Here is a 23,752-nt window from a genome sequence, read left to right on the forward strand (position 1 = left end):
TTTATTGAAAGCATTTTGTTAGGGCTTGTTTCATAATAAAACCATTTACCATCCATCATGATTCCTTAGTGTATTTAAATCAAGGCTTGTCTACACAAGGACATCCAGAAGAATTAAGCCGCATTAACTAAAGGTGGAAATGGGAAGTAGATTAGTTACACTGCATTAAATTGCTGTTTAGATGCTGTTATTTGGAAGTCGGTGTGGCTTAATTCACTTCCAATATGAATCTGAATTAAGGCCACTTTCATTCTGAAATTGATTAATTCCAATTTCTGAAATCGATTAGGATCACCACTTCCCCCCCACTCACATATCTCCTTGAAGGGGCGCAGAGGAACGTTCAAGGATGGAGCACCACGTCCACCCCCCAACTCACCTCAGCAGGCCACCCAGCCTGTGTCAACTGGAGTCAAGGAGACAACACTGCTCTACCCTGCTAGATCAGCAATTCTGGGAGCAGGGCTAAATGCAAGGCAGAAATCTGCCCCTCCCCATGACCTCCCATGCCTCCCCTGCATGCATCACCTCTGAATACAGATGTGCAGTGAGAATTTGTCTCCCTCCAGAGACTTGTTTCCCCTCCCAGAGCCAAGGAGAGAACCCAGGAATCCTGGCTGCCAGGCCCTACACCACATCCCAGTATGACATTCCTAGATTTTTTCCTCCCACTCCATCCACTGTACAACTCCCAGAGGGATCCATATCCCCAGTGGAGAATTCCCCCCACACCTAGAGGATAGTGCCCCCTGACTGCCCAGCCTCCACCACCAAATGAGCTCCTCATCCTCAGGGCCAGCTGGGATGGGGCCAGGCCCCAGGGTCCTATCCTGGTTCCCAGGCTGCATAGGGGTGAATAACGAGCCCAGAGACACCCCGGTTGATGAGCAAATTTATGTTGATTGGTAGGTTTTAAACCCCCATGGAGGAGGCAGAGCCAGCAGGGAAGGGGCGGAGCTACTTTAATTTGATGGACTTGACCCTGAAGTCTCCCTCCACTGAGAAGAATTCAATGGCCTCCAGCCCCAGCCCAGGCTGCTGCTCCCACAGTGCCACCGTCAGCCCCTGGGCATCAAAGGAGATGCAGATCTGGGGGGAGGAGCCAGAGGGTGAGGGGTGGAGCCAGAGACACCTGCCCCCAGGGGGTTAAATATCATCCCAACCTTACACCCCCCCTCCATCCCAACCAAGACAGGAGACATCCCCACTAGCAATAAACTCATCTGCTCAAGATGGGGTGGCTGCGGTCTTCTCCACACAGTGCCCTGTCCCCTTCCCCTCCATTCAGCTGACTCCAGCAGAGGGGAGATGCCCTGCAGTTCCTGAGAGATGAGAGAAGGGTGGAGGCTGCCCTCAGAGAGAGGAAGGGAGTCCTGCCCCCAAAATATGGGATCTACCCCCACCCCAGACAGTGCCCTGCACCCCACTTAAGAGAGAAGAGGGCTGTGCTCTCCCCCAGGGAGGGGCTGAAACTTCACCCCTTAAGTCAGTCCACCCCACAGAGGGAGAGCTGCGATCTTCCCCCAGACAGTGCCCCCCCACCTCCCCCCTCACCTTGGCGTCCTGACCCTGCTGGAAGGGGAAGTCCAGCTCCTGCTGCTCCTCCCCCCACTCCCCACCCTGCAGCGAGTTGCAGATGATGATGCGGGCATCCCTGTGGCTCTCAAACCGGGGGTTGAAGTGAAGGGCCAGGTCCGAGCCGGCCCGGCCCATGTTCAGGGCAAAGCTGGAGGGCAGCATGATGGTTGGTGCAAAGGGTACATGACAGGCTGATAATTAACAACAGCCCATGGAGCTGGTCAGCAGGGGCTGGAGCCAGTGTCTGAACTGGGACACATCAGCATAGGAAATCCAGGACTGCTGGGCCGGGCTCCCATGGAGTGCGTCTCTTTTCCCAGTCATTTGTGTATCTCTTTCCCCTCCACCTGGAATCAAAGTCCGCAGGGGAGGTGTATCACGGCAGGCGAAAGGCCCCAACTCCTCCACCGTGTATCTCACCCAGCCCAGCTGCGGGCGTAGGCCAGCACCAACCTGAGCTTAACCAAACAAAGGGAGATTAATAGAAAAGCATTTACAATACTAAATATAAGGGTAGGTTAAGAAAGGAGCATTTAAAAAGAGTTAAATAAAAGAGAAACATATAAAGATAGGTTAGAAGAGAGATCAGGGCAGGAAAAGGGAAAAGAAAGCCCCTTTGCAAAGGGCAAAGATAGGCAGCATGTGACTGAGTCAGAAAGAGAGATCTTACCCTTGCAGCTGCTTCTGGGGAAAGAGGGAGCTCCCAAGGTTCACAGCCACTCAGGCTAATTAGCTCCGCTTTTGGATCGGACCAATCAGATGCTGTTCTACAGCTGTGTCATAGAATACATTTTCCTGAACCAATCCTACAGTCCCAAGATTTTTAAACAAGAGCCAACTCCCTCCCCTCCCCTTACTACTCCCCTCCTTTTTAATTGCCTTATTCTTATCTAAAAAAAGACCCCAAGCATCTTTCCCACCATGTAGCCCTTTTACATAGGTGCTTTAATAAAGGTTAAAACCATAAGCCCTTAGTAACAAACAGTTTTAAAAGTTTTTCCCCTGTTTTAGACTAACATTGGTCATTTTTTAGTGAGTACAATTTGAAGCATTAGGCTTTTGCAGCAAAACCATGGTTAGCAAAAACAGCGTCCGTGAATCAGTGGATCAGAGAGAAGAAGGCTGCTTCTTCCCTCACTTTTTAACAAATACAACTGAAAGTTATATTAAGTTTTGTAAAGGAATAAACACTTTAAAAGACAAACCTATATGAAGACACATCGCTTCATTTAACATTTTTACAGGTGTGTTTCAGTTAAAAATGAGCATGCAGAAACACCCCAGAGTGAAAACCACAGAACCTTAATAACAGCTAGTTTATATTCCCCTTATTCTGTAATCCAGTGGATCAGAGAGAAGTTTATTTTCCTCCCCACTTTTTAGCAAATCCATGTGAAAGTTATATTAAGCTTTCATTTTCTTAGGACTTTTAGATTTGAGTATGAATTTTTCTGTTGCATTGTCAGAATGACTTTGTTTTTAAATGTTTCCAACCCATGTGCTGAGACACAGGTACAATCTCCTGTGTTTGTTTTGGGTCCATAGATTTTATTAAAATAATACATCACAGGCTGGAGCTGTGGCTTCCTCTACATTTTAAAAACAGATAAGACTAATTAGGCTAGCCAGTGATCCATGCACTATAGTCATCTATAAGGCATCTTTGTACTTTTTCATTACATCATTTTAAATCCTTTTACACCATGTGTCAAGAGACCCTTCCGCATGCAGCTGTAAAAAACAACCTGTTTAAATAGAAGCTTCTCCTTACTTTAGCCAGGCAGCATGATATTCTTAGCCAATAGTTTAGGGCAGACGTTGCTCTCCCTCCCTAAGTAAGGAGGAGCTTCTACTTAAACGGGTCTGATGATTAAAGACGGCTGCACCTAGAAGGCCCTGGCCAACACCAGCAGTCAAGCCTCTCATGTGTGTTCTTTTTTTAACCTATCTTTATATTTTTCAATATTATTTAATGTTTTTAAATGTTCTTTTCTTAACATACCCTTATATTTAATATTTTAAATGTTTCTTTATTAACCTGCCTTTATATTATTTACCATGTGCTTACTAAACAGGCTCCGCTTTATAGAATTCCCTTTTCTTGCCCTGTTCTCTCATTTAACCTATCTTAATATGTTTCTCTTTTATTTAACTCTTCTTAAATACTCTTTTCTTAACCTACCCTTATATTTAATAAACCTTTTACAGTTATCTCAGAATATATAATTCTTTAATAACATGCCAAACTATGCCTTTACAATAATCTCTCCTTACTAAACCTACCCAAAAATCTTTCTTTTCTTTAATAACTTGCCTCTATCCTTTCAAGCTAACTCTTTAAAAAACAAAAATCTCTATTTTTCTTTAAGTTCTCTCACTCTATTCTTTCAACCTTTTTCTCTAAACAATCAACCAAATATAACAAAGCACAAGCATGCAACATTACCGCTAATCCAACATATAAAATAAATTTCGAAATAATTTTTTTTTAAATTGTTGTTAATATTAAGCATCTGGTCACAATTAACCATTTTGGTAAAGACTTGAAGCAAAATAGTATCCCACACTTCAGCCTTCAGAAGCAGTAGCACAGGTTAGATTTTTTTCAAGGAAAACTGGCTTCTCCAGGGAAATGAAGAATATGGTGGGAAATTTTTCATTCCTTTGAAATTTTTCAGTTTTTTTGATTAAACTAAATGACAAATTGTTTGATTTTTTAAATCTAAACAGGCTTTTGTGAGTCTTGGCTTCTGAAAAAGTGAAACAAACTTGGAATTATGGGGGTGTCTGCTCACTTTTCCCTCTCTCCTCTCCCCTCCGCCACCCATTTCCCAATGGAAGGGAGAGAAAAGGCAGAGCGAAAAGTGTGGTTGGGGAAAATGTAACAACTAAAGAACTGAAATGTTTTATTAAGTTAGGTTTAACTTTTTTCAACTAAGGAAAAGTTCCACAAAAATTGTCCAAAAACCCAGCATTTTTAAACTTTCCTTCAATTCCTTCAACTTTTTAATTTTTAAAATTAATTTGTCAGAGAAAATATTTTTCTCCTAGGTCTAAGAAGCAGCACCCACTTGGAGCCCTCAGGAAACGCTGACTCGTACAACAGTAGTTTAATCATAAATATACTGAAATGTGTACCCTAACTGACAACGGTTAGCCCAACAATGAAACTTCATAATACTATCTGCCAATATTAGCTTTGCCATAAACACTGTCTAAGAGAACAATCACTTCAACATCTTAATTGTTTCACGTTTGCTGGAAAAGGGATGATCCCTGGGTTGAGTTTTGAGATTCCACAGGGTATTGAGCTGTTTGTTCTGACAAGAGAGCTCACAGCACCAGATATTTAAAGGCTAAATCCCTTTGAATTGATACTCTCAGTTGTGTCCCACCAGAGGCCACGTCCTTACAGTGGGACATAACTAAGAGTATCAATTCAGGAAAAATTGCTTAGAGCAGGGCAGTCACAGCCCAAGGCTGGTGGTTCTCCACCTCTAAGGCAAACCAAACCAGCCAAACAGAGAGGACTTTGGTTTTACCCCTCTGGCTAACCAGAAGTTATACAAGCAATTCCCTTAGATACTCCAGTTCCCTTGTATCACCGCCAGCACCATTGCTTATCGGGATGCATGATTATGAAAACCAATACCCCAGTAAAAGAAAAAAGGTTCTCCCGGATCCCAAAGGACCAAGCCCCAGACCAAGGTCAATATACAAGTCAGATCTTACCCACAAATCACGCTGTTGCCAATCCTTTAGAATCTAAAATCTAAAGGTTTATTCATAAAAAGAAAGAAATATAGATGAGAGCTAAAATTGCTTAAAATAATCAATTACATACAGTAATGGCAAAGTTCTTGGTTCAGGCTTGTAGCAGTGATGGAATAAACTGAAGGCTCAAATCAAGTGTCTGGAGAATATCCCCAGCTGGGATGGGTCATTCAGTCCTTTGTTCAGAGCTTCAGTTTGTAGCCAAGTTCCTCCAGAGGTAAGAAGCAGGATTAAAGACAAGCTGGAGGAACTGCAGCTGCCTTTTCTAGTCTCTTGCCATGTGGCCTGTGCTTCCTTTGTTCCAAAGACAAGCTACCCAGCACATGGCATAGAAAAACCTTACAGTTCTGTCCATAGGCATGTCCCTGCAGGCCTTGCTGAGTCACAAGGTGTATCTGCCTTCTCCCAATGAGTCAGTTGTATAGCTGATGGTCCTTAATGGGCCATCAAGCAGGCTAGGCAGTGCTGATGCCAAATTGTCCAGGGTGTCACCCAGAAGCATAGCACAAGTTTGAGATACAGACAGTATAGAGCCAATACTTATAACTTTCAATACAAAAATGATACATGCATAATCATAACCAGGAAATCATAACCTTTTCATACACACCTCACTTGACCTCCTTTGTACAAGATTTGGTGCAACTATAGGATCTTGGTTGCAACAATGATCTATATGGTCACAGTTCATGTCAATAACGTCACACTCTCTAAGACCTCCCCCGACCTCCCTCTACCAATCAGAGCACAGCACCACTCCAGGAAGTCCCAGCACCGTGCGGAAGAAGCTATTTCATTACAAACACCGTGCGTGTTTTCGAAATCATGGAAACACTGAGAGGAAACATGGACTCCTTCACCACCCCCTTGAGAACTTCAGACTTTGTTTTAGCTCCAAGGGCCATTGACCACCTGTTCCAAGGAGAAGGAGGGAGCGGCCAAGGGGAGCCCTTTGGCCCAGCCGTTGATGGATATGCTGGAACCCGATCCTGAAACCCAACCGCTTGTGAGGAAGACCACCCCCATGGAGGAAGGCAACCACGGCTCATGGGAATCACTGGTGGACAAGGTGAATGGAAAAGACATAGCTCAGGTAAATGAATGATTAAGAAGTGACAGTCGAGGATGCGGTGGGGTTAGGAACCAACCCGGGGTTGCGTAAATCTAAAAACAAGCAGTGGGGGCTTACAGTTGTTTCTTTTCTGAAAATCTCTCGACAGCTCAACGATGCCTTTCTAGAGGACCCAGAGGCCCTGGACAGTGTTTCCTCAGACAGCGAAGACGAACCGGGCCCATCTTGTTTTTGCTCAACACTGGTACAAATCATTGACGAGGACACTGAGGATGATGGGTATGTGGATTTAAGGAGGAAGCTTGGCATGGAATTAACTGAGCCAGTGCCACATTGTGAGCGTAAAAAAGTCATGCGTTCTATTGTACATGTTGCTATTTATGCTGGCCTTAATAACTGCCTTAGGGAAAAGCTTTTTGAAGATTGTTAGGGCTGTGTCATAGACGCGCCAGCCCAACTGCACTGTCACGGAGGTAGGGTGACCAGACAGCAAATGTGAAAAATCAGGACAGGGGGTTGGGGGGTAATAGGAGCCTATATAAGAAAAAGACCCAAAAATCAGGACTGTCCCTATAAAATCGGGACATCTGGTCACCCTATTTGGAGGATATAAACTGCAAGCTCCGGGACCTGTGCACTGACCTGTGTTTGGAAAACTTTTTAAACACTGCTATTGCCATAGGTTATGCTTTGCAATGTCTGTGCCTAACCCAAGAACATTTAGCACAAGGGGTGACCTTGGTAAATGCTGTGCAATTCGGTCGAGACCCTGACAGTGCTTTAAAGAAAATGACCAAACCCAACAATGCCTGCTTCCAGCGTTATATTGACCATCTGGTCCACACAAAAAGTTACAGAACCCTGCTAAGGAAAAGACTATGGGTAAGAAATCTAAAAGGATTAAAGCGGCAAAGAGTCCTGTGGCACCTTATAGACTAACAGACGTATTGGAGTATGAGCTTTCGTGGGTAAATACCCACTTCGTCAGATGCATGTGACGTCATGCATCCGTCATGCATCTGACAAAGTGGGTATTCACCCACAAAAGCTTATGCTCCAATACGTCTGTTAGTCTATAAGATGCCACAGGACTCTTTGCCGCTTTTACAGATCCAGACTAACACGGCTATCCCTCTGATACTTAAAAGGATTAAGTTAGAGAATGGTGAGGGGACAAACCATGCGATATAAAACTTGGTAGCTATAAATAAAAATATCTATTGAAAAGGGCTTTGTGACTATCTGTGTTTCTGTTAAAAGGTCTGCGTGGCCCTTAAGTAAGATAAAAGTTTTGATGGAGCATCTAGATTTGTTTTCAAGCGGCTGTATGTCTTTTAAATTAAAAAAAATATAGTTTTTGAGAAACTAGCTTTTGTGTCTTTGTGTAAAAGAGACCCATTTACAGCAAAAAAGCAGAAATGTGTGTAGTAGAAACTTGTGGGGAGCCCCCCCCCACCAAAATGTGTTTAAAATAAAAGCCAAAAAAAAAGGCTTCTATATAAAACTATTCCTACCTACATGCCTCTAGCTTTCATCCAGATCATACCACTCGATCCATTGTCTACAGCCAAGCGCTACGATATAACCACATTTGCTCCAACCCCTCAGACAGAGACAAACACCTACAAGATCTCTATCATGCATTCCTACAACTACAATACCCACCTGCTGAAGTGAAGAAACAGATTGACAGAGCCAGAAGAGTACCCAGAAGTCACCTACTACAGGACAGGCCCAACAAAGAAAACAACAGAACGCCACTAGCCATCACCTTCAGCCCCCATCTAAAACCTCTCCAACGCATCATCAAGGATCTACAACCCATCCTGAAGGACGACCCATCACTCTCACAGATCTTGGGAGACAGGCCAGTCCTTGCTTACAGACAGCCCCCCAATCTGAAGCAAATACTCACCAGCAACCACACACCACACAACAGAACCACTAACCCAGGAACCTATCCTTGCAACAAAGCCCGTTGCCAACTCTGTCCACATATCTATTCAGGGGACACCATCATAGGGCCTAATCACATCAGCCACACTATCAGAGGCTCGTTCACCTGTGCATCTACCAATGTGATCTATGCCATCATGTGCCAGCAATGCCCCTCTGCCATGTACATTGGCCAAACTGGACAGTCTCTACGTAAAAGAATGAATGGACACAAATCAGACGTCAAGAATTATAACATTCAAAAACCAGTTGGAGAACACTTCAATCTCTCTGGTCACTCGATCACAGACCTAAGAGTGGCTATCCTTCAACAAAAAAGCTTCAAAAACAGACTCCAACGAGAGACTGCTGAATTGGAATTAATTTGCAAACTGGATACAATTAACTTAGGCTTGAATAGAGACTGGGAATGGATGAGTCATTACACAAAGTAAAACTATTTCCCCATGGTATTTCTCCCTCCCACCCCACCCCCCACTGTTCCTCTGATATTCTTGTTAACTGCTGGAATTAGCCTACCTTGCTTGTCACCATGAAAGGTTTTCCTCCTTTCCCCCCCCTGCTGCTGGTGATGGCTTATTTTAAGTGATCACTCTCCTTACAGTGTGTATGATAAACCCATTGTTTCATGTTCTCTGTGTGTGTGTATATATAAATCTCTCCTCTGTTTTTTCCACCAAATGCATCCGATGAAGTGAGCTGTAGCTCACGAAAGCTTATGCTCTAATAAATTTGTTAGTCTCTAAGGTGCCACAAGTACTCCTTTTCTTTTTGCGAATACAGACTAACAGGGCTGCTACTCTGAAACCTGAGACCTGTTTGAATACAATAGAGTTGACTCACCCTCTTGAGCTGATGGTTTTACCACATCCCCACTGAATAGCCAGCATGAGTCTATTGAGTCTGTAGGTCTAGATGTGATTACCCACCATTGTTGCAATCAAAGTTAAACATATTACTAATCAGTAATTAACTTTCATGGGTGTACACCCACAGTAAGGGAGGGAGGCGGGTGGGGATGGTGAGTTCTGATTAATATTAAATTAAATAAAACCTTTGGAGCTCATAAACGCTATTGGACAATTTAAATATCACCCCAGGAGTTGGTAGAACTCTACTGGACAGTTTAAATATAATCCAGGAGTTGTCTGAACGCTATGGGCCACTCTTTCTAGCAACTCAAATTCATTAAAATAATATATTTACAAACTTAAATAAGAGTCTAATCCAAAACTGAAATGTTTCAAGGGTTAACAAACCTCCACCATACTTTCATAGAACAAGCATTAGCTGTAAAAATATTTAAAAGCTCTGGGTATTTGTAGGATGTTTACTAGGGTTGTGATACATCCATTTGATTTCAAAACAACTCAAAACTTTAAGCATGAAAGAAAAATGTTTAATCCCCCCCCCAAGACATTCATTGATATCAGTAACATTAAGGATTGCTGTGTATGGTCATTTACTGTTTAATACTGTAAGAAGGCCCTGTAGTGCTCTGTTTTTTCATTGAAACAGAAAAAAGTATTTTAACTAAAAAAAAAAAAGCCAAAAGCAGTCCAGTTTTGCAGATAACTTAATTCCCCCACCCCTCAGATCACAAAAGGGAGGGAGACCTAATTTCCTTAAGTATCTGTTAATTCAAAGTTGTAAGTGATCGAATCAACCTGCTAATCACACACTCTGAAACAAAGAGTTAGGATGGTATAAAAACCTCAGGGGTTGTTTTGGAGATTGTCCTCTTTCAACAGAAATGATCTTGAGCAGAATAGCTGCTGGACTGCAAGACTAGGTATACTGCTTGTTTTTAACTCTGAAAATATATATATTATATAATGGCACTCTGTGTCCATGCTGTCCTTACTAAAATAATGGTACCTATCTTTATTGCAGTGTGACATGGAAACAGCAACTTCAAGCTGCTTTTCAGCAGGGCCAGGTAAAACCCCATTTTTAATAGTTGTCCTTAATACTGTTAAATTAAAAAACACCAGGTATAACACAGATTGCATATGGATTTGATGCAATTTGAGAATAATACTAACTAAAAACTTTGCTTGTTCTTTAATCCAAAGGCCCAAATACATGTGGGGGAAAACAGAATAACCATGTGTCAGCATCCCTTTACCCTGTGGTGGAAGACAACTTTCTGCATTTGACTTTTAAAAGCATTTGTGTTTTAAAATGTTTTTTAATTAGTTAATGTTTTAAATTGTTGTTGGTAACTCAGGGAGCCAATGCTAGAGATAGGTGTGGGGTTTTAAAAGTACTTGGTTGCAAACTGTTGATTTGGTGTGTTTAAAACTCGTGGGGTTTGTTTGTGTGTGTGTGTGTGTGTGTGTGTGTGATTCAGGGGGCCTATGCTAGAGATAGGTGGGTGGAGTTTTACAGTACTTTATTTCAAAACAGTTTGGTTTTTACTCTGAAAAAAGTGATGTGTTTTTAAAATGGGTTGTTTTAAAACTAGGGGGCCTGGGCAAGACATAGTTATGGTGGGGCATTTAAAAAGTATTTTATTGCACACTTTGCTTTGGGTGCATTGTGGAAACATGTGCTTGTATTAAAAAAAGTCTAGGTTTTAGAGAAACACTAGTGGTGGAAATAAACCAAAACCTGTATTTGTTGTACAGCCTGAAATGGATTGTTTTGTTTTAAAGCTATGACTTTTTAAATAGAAAAACACCCTAATGAGTATTTTATTTTTCAAGTTTACAAGACCGTTTCATGTTATAATAATAACATTGACTGCTTCACAGGATGGTCGAAAACCTGAGAGATCCTTAAACCAGAGGGTAAATAAGCTCAAAAGAAAAAAGGAAAGACAGCTGGAAAGGAAAATTCACCAGCATCAATGGCTGACAGATGGATGAAGCCCAGTAAATGGGGGCTTTGGTACCACTTCTTTTGTATCCCAGGGGAGGGAATGAGGTTGTATTTCACCAGGGTCACCATTTCTTTGGTTTTAGTGTTTCTTACACCTTCCCCCCCGCCATCCCCTTCGCCCCTCCCGACAGGTTGCTTGACCTTGGCTTGGGAGGGGAGTCAGGCAGCCTTCAAGTGTCCGCTCATACGTTAAACTCCCACCATACCCAGCAACTCTTTCATTCTCTTCTTGCTCTTTGCTCATCGTGTGCTATAAACCCCGTCTAGCTGTGGGCAGATGCAACACACGGTGTCTTTGTTTTGTTCACACGTTGGTGGGGGGTGTAAGAATATCAAAAGTCAAAAGGGCAAACAAAACCCAAAATTCTGTCTCGGGATGTTGGGTAACATCTCATTGAAGCTGAGGGAGAACAGTCACCATTCATTCATGATAAATATCCCTAGCCCCACTCACCGCCAGCACCATGTTCCTACAGCACAGCAGCCCATGCTCTGTACAGCACCATCCATGAGTTGCTGCTATTAGCAGAGTGTCATGATCGGGGCCTGGGCAGTCTGACCTAGTGGTTGGAGCAGAAGTCAGGCCAGGTCAGATACCAGGAGGTCAGAGTCTGAGATAGACCAGAGGGCAAACCCAGGCGTCAGGCGGGGAGAGGTTCCCAGGAGATCAGGAGCAGGTGTTGCAGGGGAAGCAGAGCTGAGCAGGGAGAACCCAGCTGCACAGACAACGTCCTGCCCCTTGGCATGGGGGACAGAGAGGCTGGGGACCAGTCGGGTCCCCCAGGGTTCCACCAATCAGAGCCCAGGACTGGAGTCCTCTGCTACACGCCGGCTGCTATTCTAGCAGCATGAGCCGGGCACTGGGTGGTGGATTCGGACTGACGAGCTCCTAAGAGCCCTGTGGGCCAATGTTTGAGATCTGCAGTTGCTGACACAGAGGCAAGGGAGGGATCGGACATTGGTCTGTGGACCAGATGTTTCAAAGGGATTTAGCCTTTCAGTATCCGGTGCTGCGAGCTCTCTTGTCAGAACAAACAGCTCAATACCCTGTGGATCCCGAAGCTCAACCGAGGAATTGTCCCTTTTCCAGCAAATGTGAAAGAATTAAGATGTTGAAGTGATTGTTCCCTTAGACAGTGTTTATGGCAAAGCTAATATTGGCAGATTGTGTTATAAAGTTTCATTACTGGGCTAACCGTCATCAGTTAGGGTACAAATTTCACTTTCTTTATGATTAAACAACTGTTGTGCGAGTCAGTGTTTCCTGAGGGCTCCAAGTGGGTGCTGCTGCTTAGACCTAGGAGAAAAATATTTTCTCTGACAAATTAATTTTAAAAATTAAAAAAATGAAGGAAATATAAAACATGCTGTTTTATTGGACAAATTTTGTGGAGTTTTTGCTTAGTTAAAAAAAATTAAACCAAACTTAACAAACCAAAGAACTGAAATGTTTGTTATATTCCTCCCACCCACACTTTTCGCTCTGCCTTTTCTCTCACTTCCATGGGGAGGGAGAGGAGAGAAGGAAAAGTGAGCCGACACACCCACAATTCCAAGTTTGTTTCACTTTTTCAGAAGCCAAGACTCACAAAAGCATGTTTTGATTCAAAAAATCAAACAATTTGTCATTTAGTTTAATCAAAAAACTGAAAAATTTCAAAGGGATGAAAAATTTCCCACCACATTCTTCATTTCCCTGGAGAAGCCAGTTTTCAATGAAAAAAATCTAACCTGTGCTACTGCTTCTGAAGGCTGAAGTGTGGGATACTATTTTGCTTCAAGTCTTTACCAAAATGGTTAATTGTGACCATTGCTTAATATAAACAACAAGGGGAAAGGATCTCAAATCAAAATAGAGAGAACAAATTAAAGAATATTTACATAAGTTAAATACATCTAAGTTTGTGGGTCCTGAAGACTTTTCAACATAGGAACCAGCTGAAGCAATCTTGGAACCATTAGCAAGTATCTTCAAGAACGTATGGAAGATTGGTTAGGTCCCAGAGGACTGGAGAAAGGCATTATGTTTGCCTACCTTAAAAAAGGAAGATCAAGGGAATTAGAAACCAGCCAGCCTAATTTCAATACCCAGAAAGATACTGGAACAGATTATTACATGCTCAATTTCTTCAGTCCTAGAAGTTAATAGGCTTATAAGAAATAGCCAATGTGGGTTTGTCATGAACAGATTATGACAAACCAATCTGGTTTCCTTTTTTGACAGCATAGCCAGCCCAGTGGATGGCAGAAAGTGGTAGGTGTGTTTATATCTAGACTTTATTAAGGGTTTTGACACAGTTCCACATGACAGTCTCATAAGCAAAGGAAATATGGTCTACGTGAAATTACTATACGGTGGGTGAACAACTGGTTGCAAAATTGTTCTCAAAGATTTGTTACCAATGGCTTGCTGTCAAATGGGAAGATCTATTGAGTGGGGTTCCATTGGGCTCTGTCCTAGGTCTCGTACTTTGCATGTGTTTATGTAAATATAGTTTGCTCCTGCTCTGCTTACATATTCAGCAGATACAGCAGTGTCAAAGTGATCAACTTTGGCTGGTGTTGGGTCCAAATCGCCTTAGTACTGAATGCAGGGTAGTGAAATATGGTTACCAATGTTCTAATTATTGGAGAAATGCAGGAAAGCAGGACTGTGCTTAACCTGTCCCAAATGAGGTGGACACCCACAATTGAAAGAACACTGCTAAGCCAGGGGCTTGAATGTCAGAGTCCTGAGAAAGGAAAAGGGGTGGGGATAGGTATCCCCAGTCAGAAGGCTGCACACTCTCATTAAGGGTGCTCCCTAGACTGGTTTAACCTGTTCCTCCAACTGTTCAAAGAATACAGCTAAATAGGCTTCATTAGGAGCCTCTTTGTTACGTTACATGTCCAATGACAGCTGAAATCACTTGGGATGGGACAGTGTTTCTACCCTGCCTGCAAAGAACTGACAATCACTAGGAGACGGATGTGCAGAGGTCACAGCAGAGAGGCAGGTGGCCGCAGAAGGTTACTGACAGTGAGCGGGTGAACGAGTGGCTGGTGCAGCGGAGAGGCGCAATAAGCAGCGGAGAGGCCCGATGAGCGGCCTACAGGGCAGCTGGTGGAGAGGCGCAGTGAGCAGGCAGCCAGTGAGCAGCCAGCAGGCGGTGGCAGAGAGGGGCGGTGAGAGCAGTGAGCAGGTGGCTGGTGGAAGCAGCGAGTGGGTGGCAGGTGAACGGCCAGCAGGGCAGCAGCAGAGAGGGGCAGCGAGAGTGGCGAGTGGGTGGCGGGTGAGTGGCCAGCAGGGTGGCAGGGTGGCAGCAGAGAGGGGAGGCGGAAGCAGCGAGCAGGTGGCGGGTGAGCAGCCAGCAGGGTGGCGGCAGAGAGGGGCAGCGAGAGTGACGAGTGGGTGGCAGGTGAGTGGCCAGCAGGGTGGCGGCAGAGAGGGGCAGCGAGCGAGTGCAGCTGCAGCGGCACAGGAGCTAGCAAACAGAGCTCTAAACAGGGGAGTTTGAGTGGGAGTTTGAAAAGGGAGTTTGTATTGTGGTGCTTGTTTGGGGTTTGCTTTTGCTGGGGGGTGTGTGGTCTTTTTGGTGTGGCTTGTGTTTCCCAGATTAACAGGATTTAGGTGGGAAGGAGATGACAGATACAGAGGCAGCTGTGGGAGTGACTCCTGCAGTGAAAGACACATTGAGGATGACTGGATGTGGAAGCTGTGGTATGTACATGATCCTGGAGGGGGGAACCGGTAAGAGTTTTTTCTGCATGAAATGCCGTCTGATAGAGCTGATGGAGGAAAAGATCCAAGTTTTGGAGATGCAGGTGGAAAGTCTGGTTGAGTTTAGGAAGGGGTTTGAGCAGATGATGGAGCAAAGATATGAGGTATCTGAAGGGAAAAGCTCAGACTCGCGGATGGAAGCAGGACTGGGGAATTTTGAGGGGAGACTGGATGAGGAAAGTGGTCAGTGGAAACATGTGACTCAAAGAACCAGGCAGAGAAAAAGACGGGCTAGTGAAGGAGAAATAGAGCTTAGGAACAGGTTTGCAGAGTTGGAAAATGAAGAAGGGGCTCAGCAGGTAGTTGCTAAAGGTGGAAGGGTAAGGAAGAAGAGAAGAGAGGCTAGCCCTATAGAAAAAGGGGAAGAGTCAAGGGAGACTACACCAAATATGAGCCCCAGGAGGATACAGGATGGGTTGAAGAAGATTGTAAGGGAAAATAGGAATGGAAAGAACTTGCAGCCAGAGAGAACAGGGGAGACACTGGAGAATAGCACTGTCACCAGGAAAAGGCAGGTCTATGTGATCGGGGACTCTTTATTGAGAAGAATAGACAGGCCTGTAACTAGAGCTGATCCTGAGAATAGAAGGGTGTGCTGTCTTCCGGGTGCTAAGATACGGGATGTAGACCTGAGGTTGAAAAGGATCCTAAAGGGAGCGGGAAAGAATCCCCTAATTATCCTTCATGTGGGAATAAATGATACGGCTAGATTCTCGCTGGAAAGTATTAAGGGAGACTATGCTAGGCTGGGGAAAACGCTTAAGGAAATCGAGGCTCAGGTGATCTTTAGCGGGATCCTTCCTGTTCCTAGAGAAGGGCAACAAAGGTCTGACAAGATGATGACTGTCAACAGATGGCTTAGGCAGTGGTGCTATAAGGAGGGCTTTGGGATGTATGTATGACCACTGGGAGGCATTCATGGACAGAGGTCAGTTCTCTCGGGATGGACTTCATCTCAGTAGGGAAGGAAATAGACTTCTAGGATCGAGGCTGGCACAACTGATAAAGAGAGCTTTAAACTAGGAATTGGGGGGAGATGGATGGGAGATGTCCAGAAAATCTCCACGCCAGATTTTAGCATTGAGAGGGAAGAAGATGAAGTAAGAATGGATACAGCCGTGGGTAGGAGAATGTATATAAGGAGCGAGGGCGGTGTGGATACTAGTCTAATAGGTTATACTGGATGTAGAATGACTGTGCCTAATAGGGTACAAAATGTGAGCGAGGCCAAACAGCAAAAATTAAGATGTTTGTACACCAATGCGAGGAGTCTAGGTAACAAAATGGAGGAACTAGAGCTACTGGTGCAGGAAGTGAAACCAGATATTATAGGGATAACAGAAACATGGTGGAATAGTAGTCATGACTGGACTACAGGTATTGAAGGGTATGTGCTCTTTAGGAAAGACAGAAACAAAGGTAAAGGGGGTGGAGTAGCATTGTATATCAATGATGAGGTAGAATGTAAAGAAATAAGAAGCGATTCAATGGATAAGACAGAGTCTGTCTGGGCAAAAATTACATTGGGGAAAATAATTAGTAAAGCCTCTCCTACGATAGTGCTTGGGGTGTGCTATAGACCTCCAGGATCTAATTTGGATATGGATACAGCCCTTTTTAATGTCTTTAATAAAGTAAATACTAATGGAAACTGCGTGATCATGGGAGACTTTAACTTCCCAGATATAGACTGGAGGACCAGTGCTAGTAATAATAATAGGGCTCAGATTTTCCTAGATGCAATAGCTGATGGATTCCTTCATCAAGTAGTTGCTGAACCAACTAGAGGGAATGCCATTTTAGATTTAATTTTGGTGAGTAGCGAGGACCTCATAGAAGAAATGGTTGTAGGGGACAATCTTGGCTCAAGTGATCATGAGCTAATTCAGTTCAAACTAAATGGAAGGATTAACAAAAATAAATCTGCAACTAGGGTTTTTGATTTCAAAAGGGCTGACTTTCAAAAATTAAGGAAATTAGTTAGGGAAGTGGATTGGACTGAAGAACTTATGGATCTAAAGGTAAAGGAGGCCTGGGATTACTTTAAATCAAAGCTGCAGAAGCTATCGGAAGCCTGTATCCCAAGAAAGGGGAAAAAACTCATAGGAAGGAGTTGTAGACCAAGCTGGATGAGCAAGCATCTTAGAGAGGTGATTAAGAAGAAGCAGAAAGCATACAGGGAGTGGAAGATGGGAGGGATCAGCAAGGAAAGCTACCTAATTGAGGTCAGAACATGTAGGGATCAAGTGAGACAGGCTAAAAGTCGAGTAGAGTTGGACCTTGCAAAGGGAATTAAAACCAATGGTAAAAGGTTCTATAGCCATATAAATAAGAAGAAAACTAAGAAGGAAGAAGTGGGGCTGCTTAACACTGAGGATGGAGTGGAGGTTAAAGATAATCTAGGCATGGCCCAATATCTAAACAAATACTTTGCCTCAGTCTTTAATAAGGCTAAAGAGGATCTTGGGGATAATGGTAGCATGACAAATGGGAATGAGGATATGGAGGTAGATATTACCATATCAGAGGTAGAAGCGAAACTGAAACAGCTTAATGGGACTAAATCAGGGGGCCCAGATAATCTTCATCCAAGAATATTAAAGGAATTGGCACCTGAAATTGCAAGCCCATTAGCAAGAATTTTTAATGTATCTGTAAACTCAGGAATAGTACCGAATGATTGGAGAATTGCTAATATAGTTCCTATTTTTAAGAAAGGAAAAAAAAGTATTCCGGGTAACTACAGGCCAGTTAGTTTGACATCTGTAGTATGCAAGGTCCTGGAAAAAATTTTGAAGGAGAAATTAGTTAAGGACATTGAAGTCAATGGTAAATGGGACAAAATACAACATGGTTTTACAAAAGGTAGATCGTGCCAAACCAACCTAATCTCCTTTTTTGAAAAAGTAACAGATTTTTTAGATAAAGGAAATGCAGTGGATCTAATTTACCTAGATTTCAGTAAGGCATTTGATACCGTGCCACATGGGGAATTATTAGTTAAATTGGAGAAGATGGGGATCAATATGAACATCAAAAGGTGGATAAGGAATTGGTTAAAGGGGAGACTGCAACGGGTCCTACTGAAAGGCGAACTGTCAGGTTGGAGGGAGGTTACCAGTGGAGTTCCTCAGGGATCGGTTTTGGGACCAATCTTATTTAATCTTTTTATTACTGACCTTGGCACAAAAAGTGGGAGTGTGGTAATAAAGTTTGCAGATGATACAAAGCTGGGAGATATTGCCAATTCGGAGAAGGATCGGGATATTCTACAGGAGGATCTGGATGACCTTGTAAACTGGAGTAATAGTAATAGGATGAAATTTAATAGTGAGAAGTGTAAGGTTATGCATTTAGGGATTAATAACAAGAATTTTAGCTATAAGTTGGGGACGCATCAATTAGAAGTAACGGAAGAGGAGAAGGACCTTGGAGTATTGGTTGATCATAGGATGACTATGAGCTGCCAATGTGATATGGCTGTGAAAAAAGCTAATGCGGTTTTGGGATGCATCAGGAGAGGCATTTCCAGTAGGGATAAGGAGGTTTTAGTACCATTATACAAGGCACTGGTGAGACCTCACCTAGAATACTGTGTGCAGTTCTGGTCTCCCATGTTTAAAAAGGATGAATTCAAACTGGAACAGGTACAGAGAAGGGCTACTAGGATGATCCGAGGAATGGAAAACTTGTCTTATGAAAGGAGACTTAAAGAGCTTGGCTTGTTTAGCCTAACTAAAAGAAGGTTGAGGGGAGATATGATTGCTCTCTATAAATATATCAGAGGGATAAATACAGGAGAGGGAGAGGAATTATTTAACCTCAGCACCAATGTGGACACAAGAACAAATGGGTATAAACTGGCCACCAGGAAGTTTAGACTTGAAATCAGATGAAGGTTTTTAACCATCAGAGGAGTGAAGTTTTGGAATAGCCTTCCAAGGGAAGCAGTGGGGGCAAAAGATCTATCTGGCTTTAAGATTCTACTCGATAAGTTTATGGAGGAGATGGTATGATGGGATGATGGGATTTTGGTAAATAATTGATCTTTAAATATTCAGGGTAAATAGGCCAAATCCCCTGAGATGGGATATTAGATGGATGGGATCTGAGTTACCCAGGAAAGAATTTTCTATAGTATCTGGCTGGTGAATCTTGCCCATATGCTCAGGGTTTAGCTGATTGCCATATTTGGGGTCGGGAAGAAATTTTCCTCCAGGGCAGATTGGAGAGGCCCTGGAGGTTTTTCGCCTTCCTCTGTAGCATGGGGCATGGTTGACTTGAGGGAGGCTTCTCTGCTCCTTGAAGTCTTTGAACCATGATTTAAGGACTTCAATAGCTCAGACATGGGTGAGGTTTTTCATAGGAGTGGGTGGGTGACGTTCTGTGGCCTGCGCTGTGCAGGAGGTCGGACTAGATGATCAGAATGGTCCCTTCTGACCTTAGTATCTATGAATCTGCCTCACTCACCTGCGGGACCCAATCCGGTAGCTGTGCTCAGCAGTGGGAGAACAAGGATCCAGTCCCCTGCTCCAATGACTTTTCCGTTATTTATCCACCGTGCACCCCTCCCATTGGCTGACTTAGGTGGCCCCCTGCCCAACCTGCTGGCTTTTGTGAATCGCTGTCTCTGTGCCTGGCTCTCCCCGTTCGTTGTATAGGAGCCTAGGTGCCGAACTCAGGTGCGGTGAATGGCAGGGATCTGCCAGACACCGGAAAGTCAGGCGTGGTGACACTTAGCGTCACGGCGCCTCGTTCCTTTGGTGCCTCCACTCCCAAACCCTGCACAAGCTGAACACGTCCTGCAGCCATGTAAACGCAGAGCGAAGGCTGGATCCGGCCCCGGGCTGCGTGTTGGACACCCCGCCTGGTGCCGTTAAGGACAGAAATACTTCTCTCCTGTGTCTGCTCCATGAGCCATTGCCTGGGGCTGTGACCTGAGCCCTGTAGCTCTGGGAGACTCCAGACTCACCCCCCTGACCACAGGCGCTGACTGTACAACATGCTGGGGGGTTCTCAACCCCTGGCTCTGCCCCAGGCCCCGCTCTCACTCCACCCCCTCCTCCAGAGCCCCACCCCACCCGCTTCTTCCCACTGCTGCCCCTTCCCTGCTCCGCCTCTCCCCCGAGTGCACCGTGTGCTCCTTCCCCCCCAGAGTCCCCAGCATGCTGCAAAACAGCTGATGACTGCAGTCGGAGGCACGGGGAGGGAGGGGGAGGCGCTGATCTGTGGGGCCCACCAGTGGGCGGGAGGCATTGGGGGAGTTGGGGGGGAAGCCGATAGAGGGGGCTGCCAGTGGGTGCTCAGCACACCCTCCATTTTCCCCATGGGTGCTCCAGTCCCAGAGCACCCACAGAGTCGGCACCTGTGCCCCTGACCAGCCCTAATGTTCTCCAGTTGAAATGGGTGTCTCTCGTTTCCTTCTCAGGACCTGCTGGAGCAGGGCAGGAGAGAAGCTGAGCAGAGCCCTTGGGAGGAGGACGCCCCAGAAGGACCCAACTGAATCCCTGTGACCTGCATCTGCTCCGTCCTGTGAATGCAACGGATGAGCTGAGAGCCCGTTTCAGCCTTGCAGGACTCCGACCTAGAGTGCAACGGGCAACACAAAACTGGATCTTGGCCCATGGCGCGGGTGCATCAGAGGGGAGAAGGCAGGCAGAATGGGCAAGTGACCATTAGGGCCGTGGATGGGCCTTCAGCAGGGTCCAACCCAAAGTCTGTGAGTGGGCTAAGTTGCACATCACAGCGCAGAGAGTGACTCACCAGAGGAAGCATCCAAATCCCGGAGAAGCTGCTTCCACCGAGTCCAGCGGGGAGCCCTCGTGTGTGGGGGCAGCGCCAGGATGGGAGACCGCAGTGAGGGGGCAGAGCTGACGCTCACCTCAGGGGAGGGGGAGTGTGAGATGCGAGTGTGTGATACCGATGGGGAGCCCCAGGGCCACGTCGCTGAGCCCACGGGGGACGTGTGTCTGGCCAGGTTACACGCCCGCCCCGAGGTGCTGAGCATGGAGACCCTGCAGGGAGCGCGGGATGGACTGGAGCGATGCGGGGAGCTGGGTGAGGAGCTGGGCAGCTGCCTGCACCTCGCCCTGGAGAGGTTTTGCCGGGAGCCCCAGTGCGTGCAGGGGAACGCCAGGCTGCTGATCCGCTGGGACGGGGGGGAGCTGGAGTTCATCTCCGGGCAGGGGCAGTGTGAGATTAGTGTGTCCTGCAGCGCCGGGGAGCCCCAGTACCACATTACAGAGAAAACCTGGGGTGTGTTTTCAGCTTGGACGAACTCGCACCCAGAACCGCTGAGCATCAGTATCCTGGAGAGGGTTCGAAACACACTGGAGTCCTGGGGGGCACTGGGCAAGGATCTGAGCAGCTGCTTTGGGGAGACCATTGCCCAGTTCAGCTGGGAGCCCTGGTGCATGCAGGAGAATGCCAGGATGAGATTGGATTGGGACAGGGGCAGCCTGGAGTTCCTGTCAGGGGAGGGGCAGTGTGAGATCTCTGTGCAGTACAGCGATGGGAGACCCCTGTATGAGGTCGGGGAGCTCCCCGTGGACATGTACCTGGCTCGGTTACACGCCCGCCCAGAACCTCTGAGCACCGACACCCTACGGAGCGTAGTGCACAAACTGAGGTCGTGTAGTGGGGACAGAGGCAAACTTAGAGCCTGTTTTCACTGTGCCTGGCAGGGTTTCCGTCAGGAGCCCCAGTACGTGCAGGAGAACGCCAGGCTGCTGATCCAATGCAGCAAGAGGCAGCTCACGTTCACCTCGGGGAAGGGGGAATGTGAGATCTCTGTGCGCTATGCGGCCGGCGGACCCCAGTACCATGCTGAGAAGATCCCAGTGCATGTGTACCTGGCTCAGCTACGCACCCACCAGCCATCACTGAGCGCTGACACCCTACGGAGAGTGTCAAGTGAACTGGGGTCTTGTCATGGAGACACGAATGCCCTGAGGGCCTGTTTTGACCAAGCCTGGCAGGGTTTCAACCAGGAGCCCAAGGATGTGCAGGACAATGCCAGGCTGCTGATCCGATGGGGCGGGGGGGAGAAGCTGGAGTTCGTCTCTGGGTGGGGGGAGAATTTAATCGTCGTGTGTAAAGGTGAGGAGGGGAGAATCCGGTACATGGTTCAGGTGTCAGGATGGTGGCTATGGTTTACTAGACTTTTCAGAATCTTTAAAGTGTTCGGCAGAGTATAAATACGGATCTACATGGGGGCTTTAATCCGAAGCTCTCTGATGCATGTCGGGTAACTTGCAGGATGCAATGGCGTGCCCACGCACGGTCCGTTCTGTTTTCAGTTCACAATGTGGGAAGTACGGCAGCCATTTGCTGCAAACTGAGGGTGTAACATCCTCCAGGAATATTCCATGGTCCTTTGCTTCACTCCTGAGCAGCGAGCATCCTGGGATTGTTTTTGCTGTGAATTGTGGGAAGCCAGGTGGGTTCAAATTTTTTTTTTTTAAAGTCCCAGGTTTCCACTGTCTGCACCCCCATGGTTCCTTTCGCCCTGGGCTCGCACCATTGTCAACCTGCTGCCAGCCAGCCTGGATCCAACACTGCTCCCCTCCGCCATGCTGGCAACCGCCGATACACAGATTGCTTGGTCTGTATTACAGCAGTCAAAGCTGAACAATTTGGCCTTGGATTTTACCCGTTGCACCACCGCGCAGATGATGGGGGAGCAGGAGAATATTCTCTGGCAGAGACAACGCTGTGTTGGTGGCAGCAGGAGGCAGAGGATAATATGGAGTTGTCATAAATATAAAGGGAAGGGTAAACACCTTTAAAATCCCTCCTGGCCAGAGGAAAAACCTTTTCACCTGTAAAGGGTTAAGAAGCTAGGACAACCTCGCTGGCACCTGACCAAAATGACCAACGAGGAGACAAGATACTTTCAAAGCCGGAGCGGGGAAACAAAGGTTTTCTCTGTCTGGGTGATGCTTTTGCCGGGACAGAACATGATGGAGTCTTAGAACTTAGTAAGTCTCTAGCTAGAGACGCGTTAGATTCTGTTTTGTTTAAAAGGCTGATAAAATAAGCTGTGCTGAATGGAATGGATATTCCTGTTTTTGTGTCTTTTTGTAACTTAAGGTTTTGCCTAGAGGGATTCTCTTTGTTTTGAATCTGATTACCCTGTAAGGTATTTACCATCCCGATTTTACAGAGGTGATTCTTTTATTTTTTTTTCTTCAATTAAAATTCTTCTTTTAAGAACCTGATTGCTTTTTCATTGTTCTTAAGGGTTTGAGTCTGTGTTCACCTATGCAAATTGGTGAGGATTTTTATCAAGCCTTCCCCAGGAAAGCAGGTGTAGGGTTTGGGAGGATTTTGGGGGGAAAGACATTTCCAAGCAGGCTCCTTCCATATTATATATTTGTTAGACGCTTGGTGGTGGCAGCAATAAAGTCCAAGGGCAAAAAGTAAAATAGTTTGTACCTTGGGGAAGTTTTAACCTAAGCTGCTAAAAATAAGTTTTGGGGGGTTTTCATGCAGGTCCCCACATCTGTACCCTAGAGTTCAGAGTGGGGAAGAAACCTTGACAGGAACTGTTGGAACTAGAGGGCTGGGTCCTAGATCAGCTACACAGCATTCAGCACCATTTCTGGGCCCAGGAACCCAGTGTGGGTCGGTGGGAGAGGATGATTCTGCAGAGCTGGGGCAACCCAGCAGCGGCAAGACAGCGTCCGGCTGGGGTAGGTTACCTTTTCTGGGCTCGGTGCAGAACTGAC

The 23,752-nt window shown here is 45.7% G+C and overlaps 1 protein-coding gene and 1 long non-coding RNA gene across 2 annotated transcripts; one reads left to right on the forward strand and one right to left on the reverse strand.

The window, feature by feature from the left end:
- Positions 1-957: 957 nt before the first annotated feature.
- On the reverse strand, positions 958-1,740 carry LOC122456724 (16 kDa beta-galactoside-binding lectin-like). Its single transcript, XM_043497489.1, has 2 exons — positions 1,555-1,740; positions 958-1,089 (listed from the first exon to the last, which is right to left on the reverse strand). The coding sequence occupies exons 1-2, from the start codon at positions 1,738-1,740 to the stop codon at positions 958-960; spliced, it is 318 nt and encodes a 105-aa protein (XP_043353424.1).
- Positions 1,741-10,075: 8,335 nt separating this feature from the next.
- On the forward strand, positions 10,076-11,031 carry LOC122456687. The gene is made up of 3 exons (XR_006275686.1): positions 10,076-10,172; positions 10,274-10,319; positions 10,456-11,031. It is a non-coding gene; the product is annotated as an uncharacterized LOC122456687 (long non-coding RNA).
- Positions 11,032-23,752: the final 12,721 nt, after the last annotated feature.

Source organism: Dermochelys coriacea, chromosome 14, assembly GCF_009764565.3.
Source record: "Dermochelys coriacea isolate rDerCor1 chromosome 14, rDerCor1.pri.v4, whole genome shotgun sequence".
In the NCBI taxonomy this organism is placed as follows: Eukaryota; Metazoa; Chordata; order Testudines; family Dermochelyidae; genus Dermochelys; species Dermochelys coriacea.

What these genes read in the sequence shown, in the direction of transcription:
- LOC122456724 (XM_043497489.1), bottom strand. Translation starts at nt 1,740, where the DNA reads ATGCTGCCCTCCAGCTTTGCCCTGAACATGGGCCGGGCCGGCTCGGAC. An exon ending in AGCAGGGTCAGGACGCCAAG is followed by an intron (nt 1,090 to 1,554) that starts GTGAGGGGGGAG and finishes TCCTCCCCCCAG; the next exon opens with ATCTGCATCTCCTTTGATGC.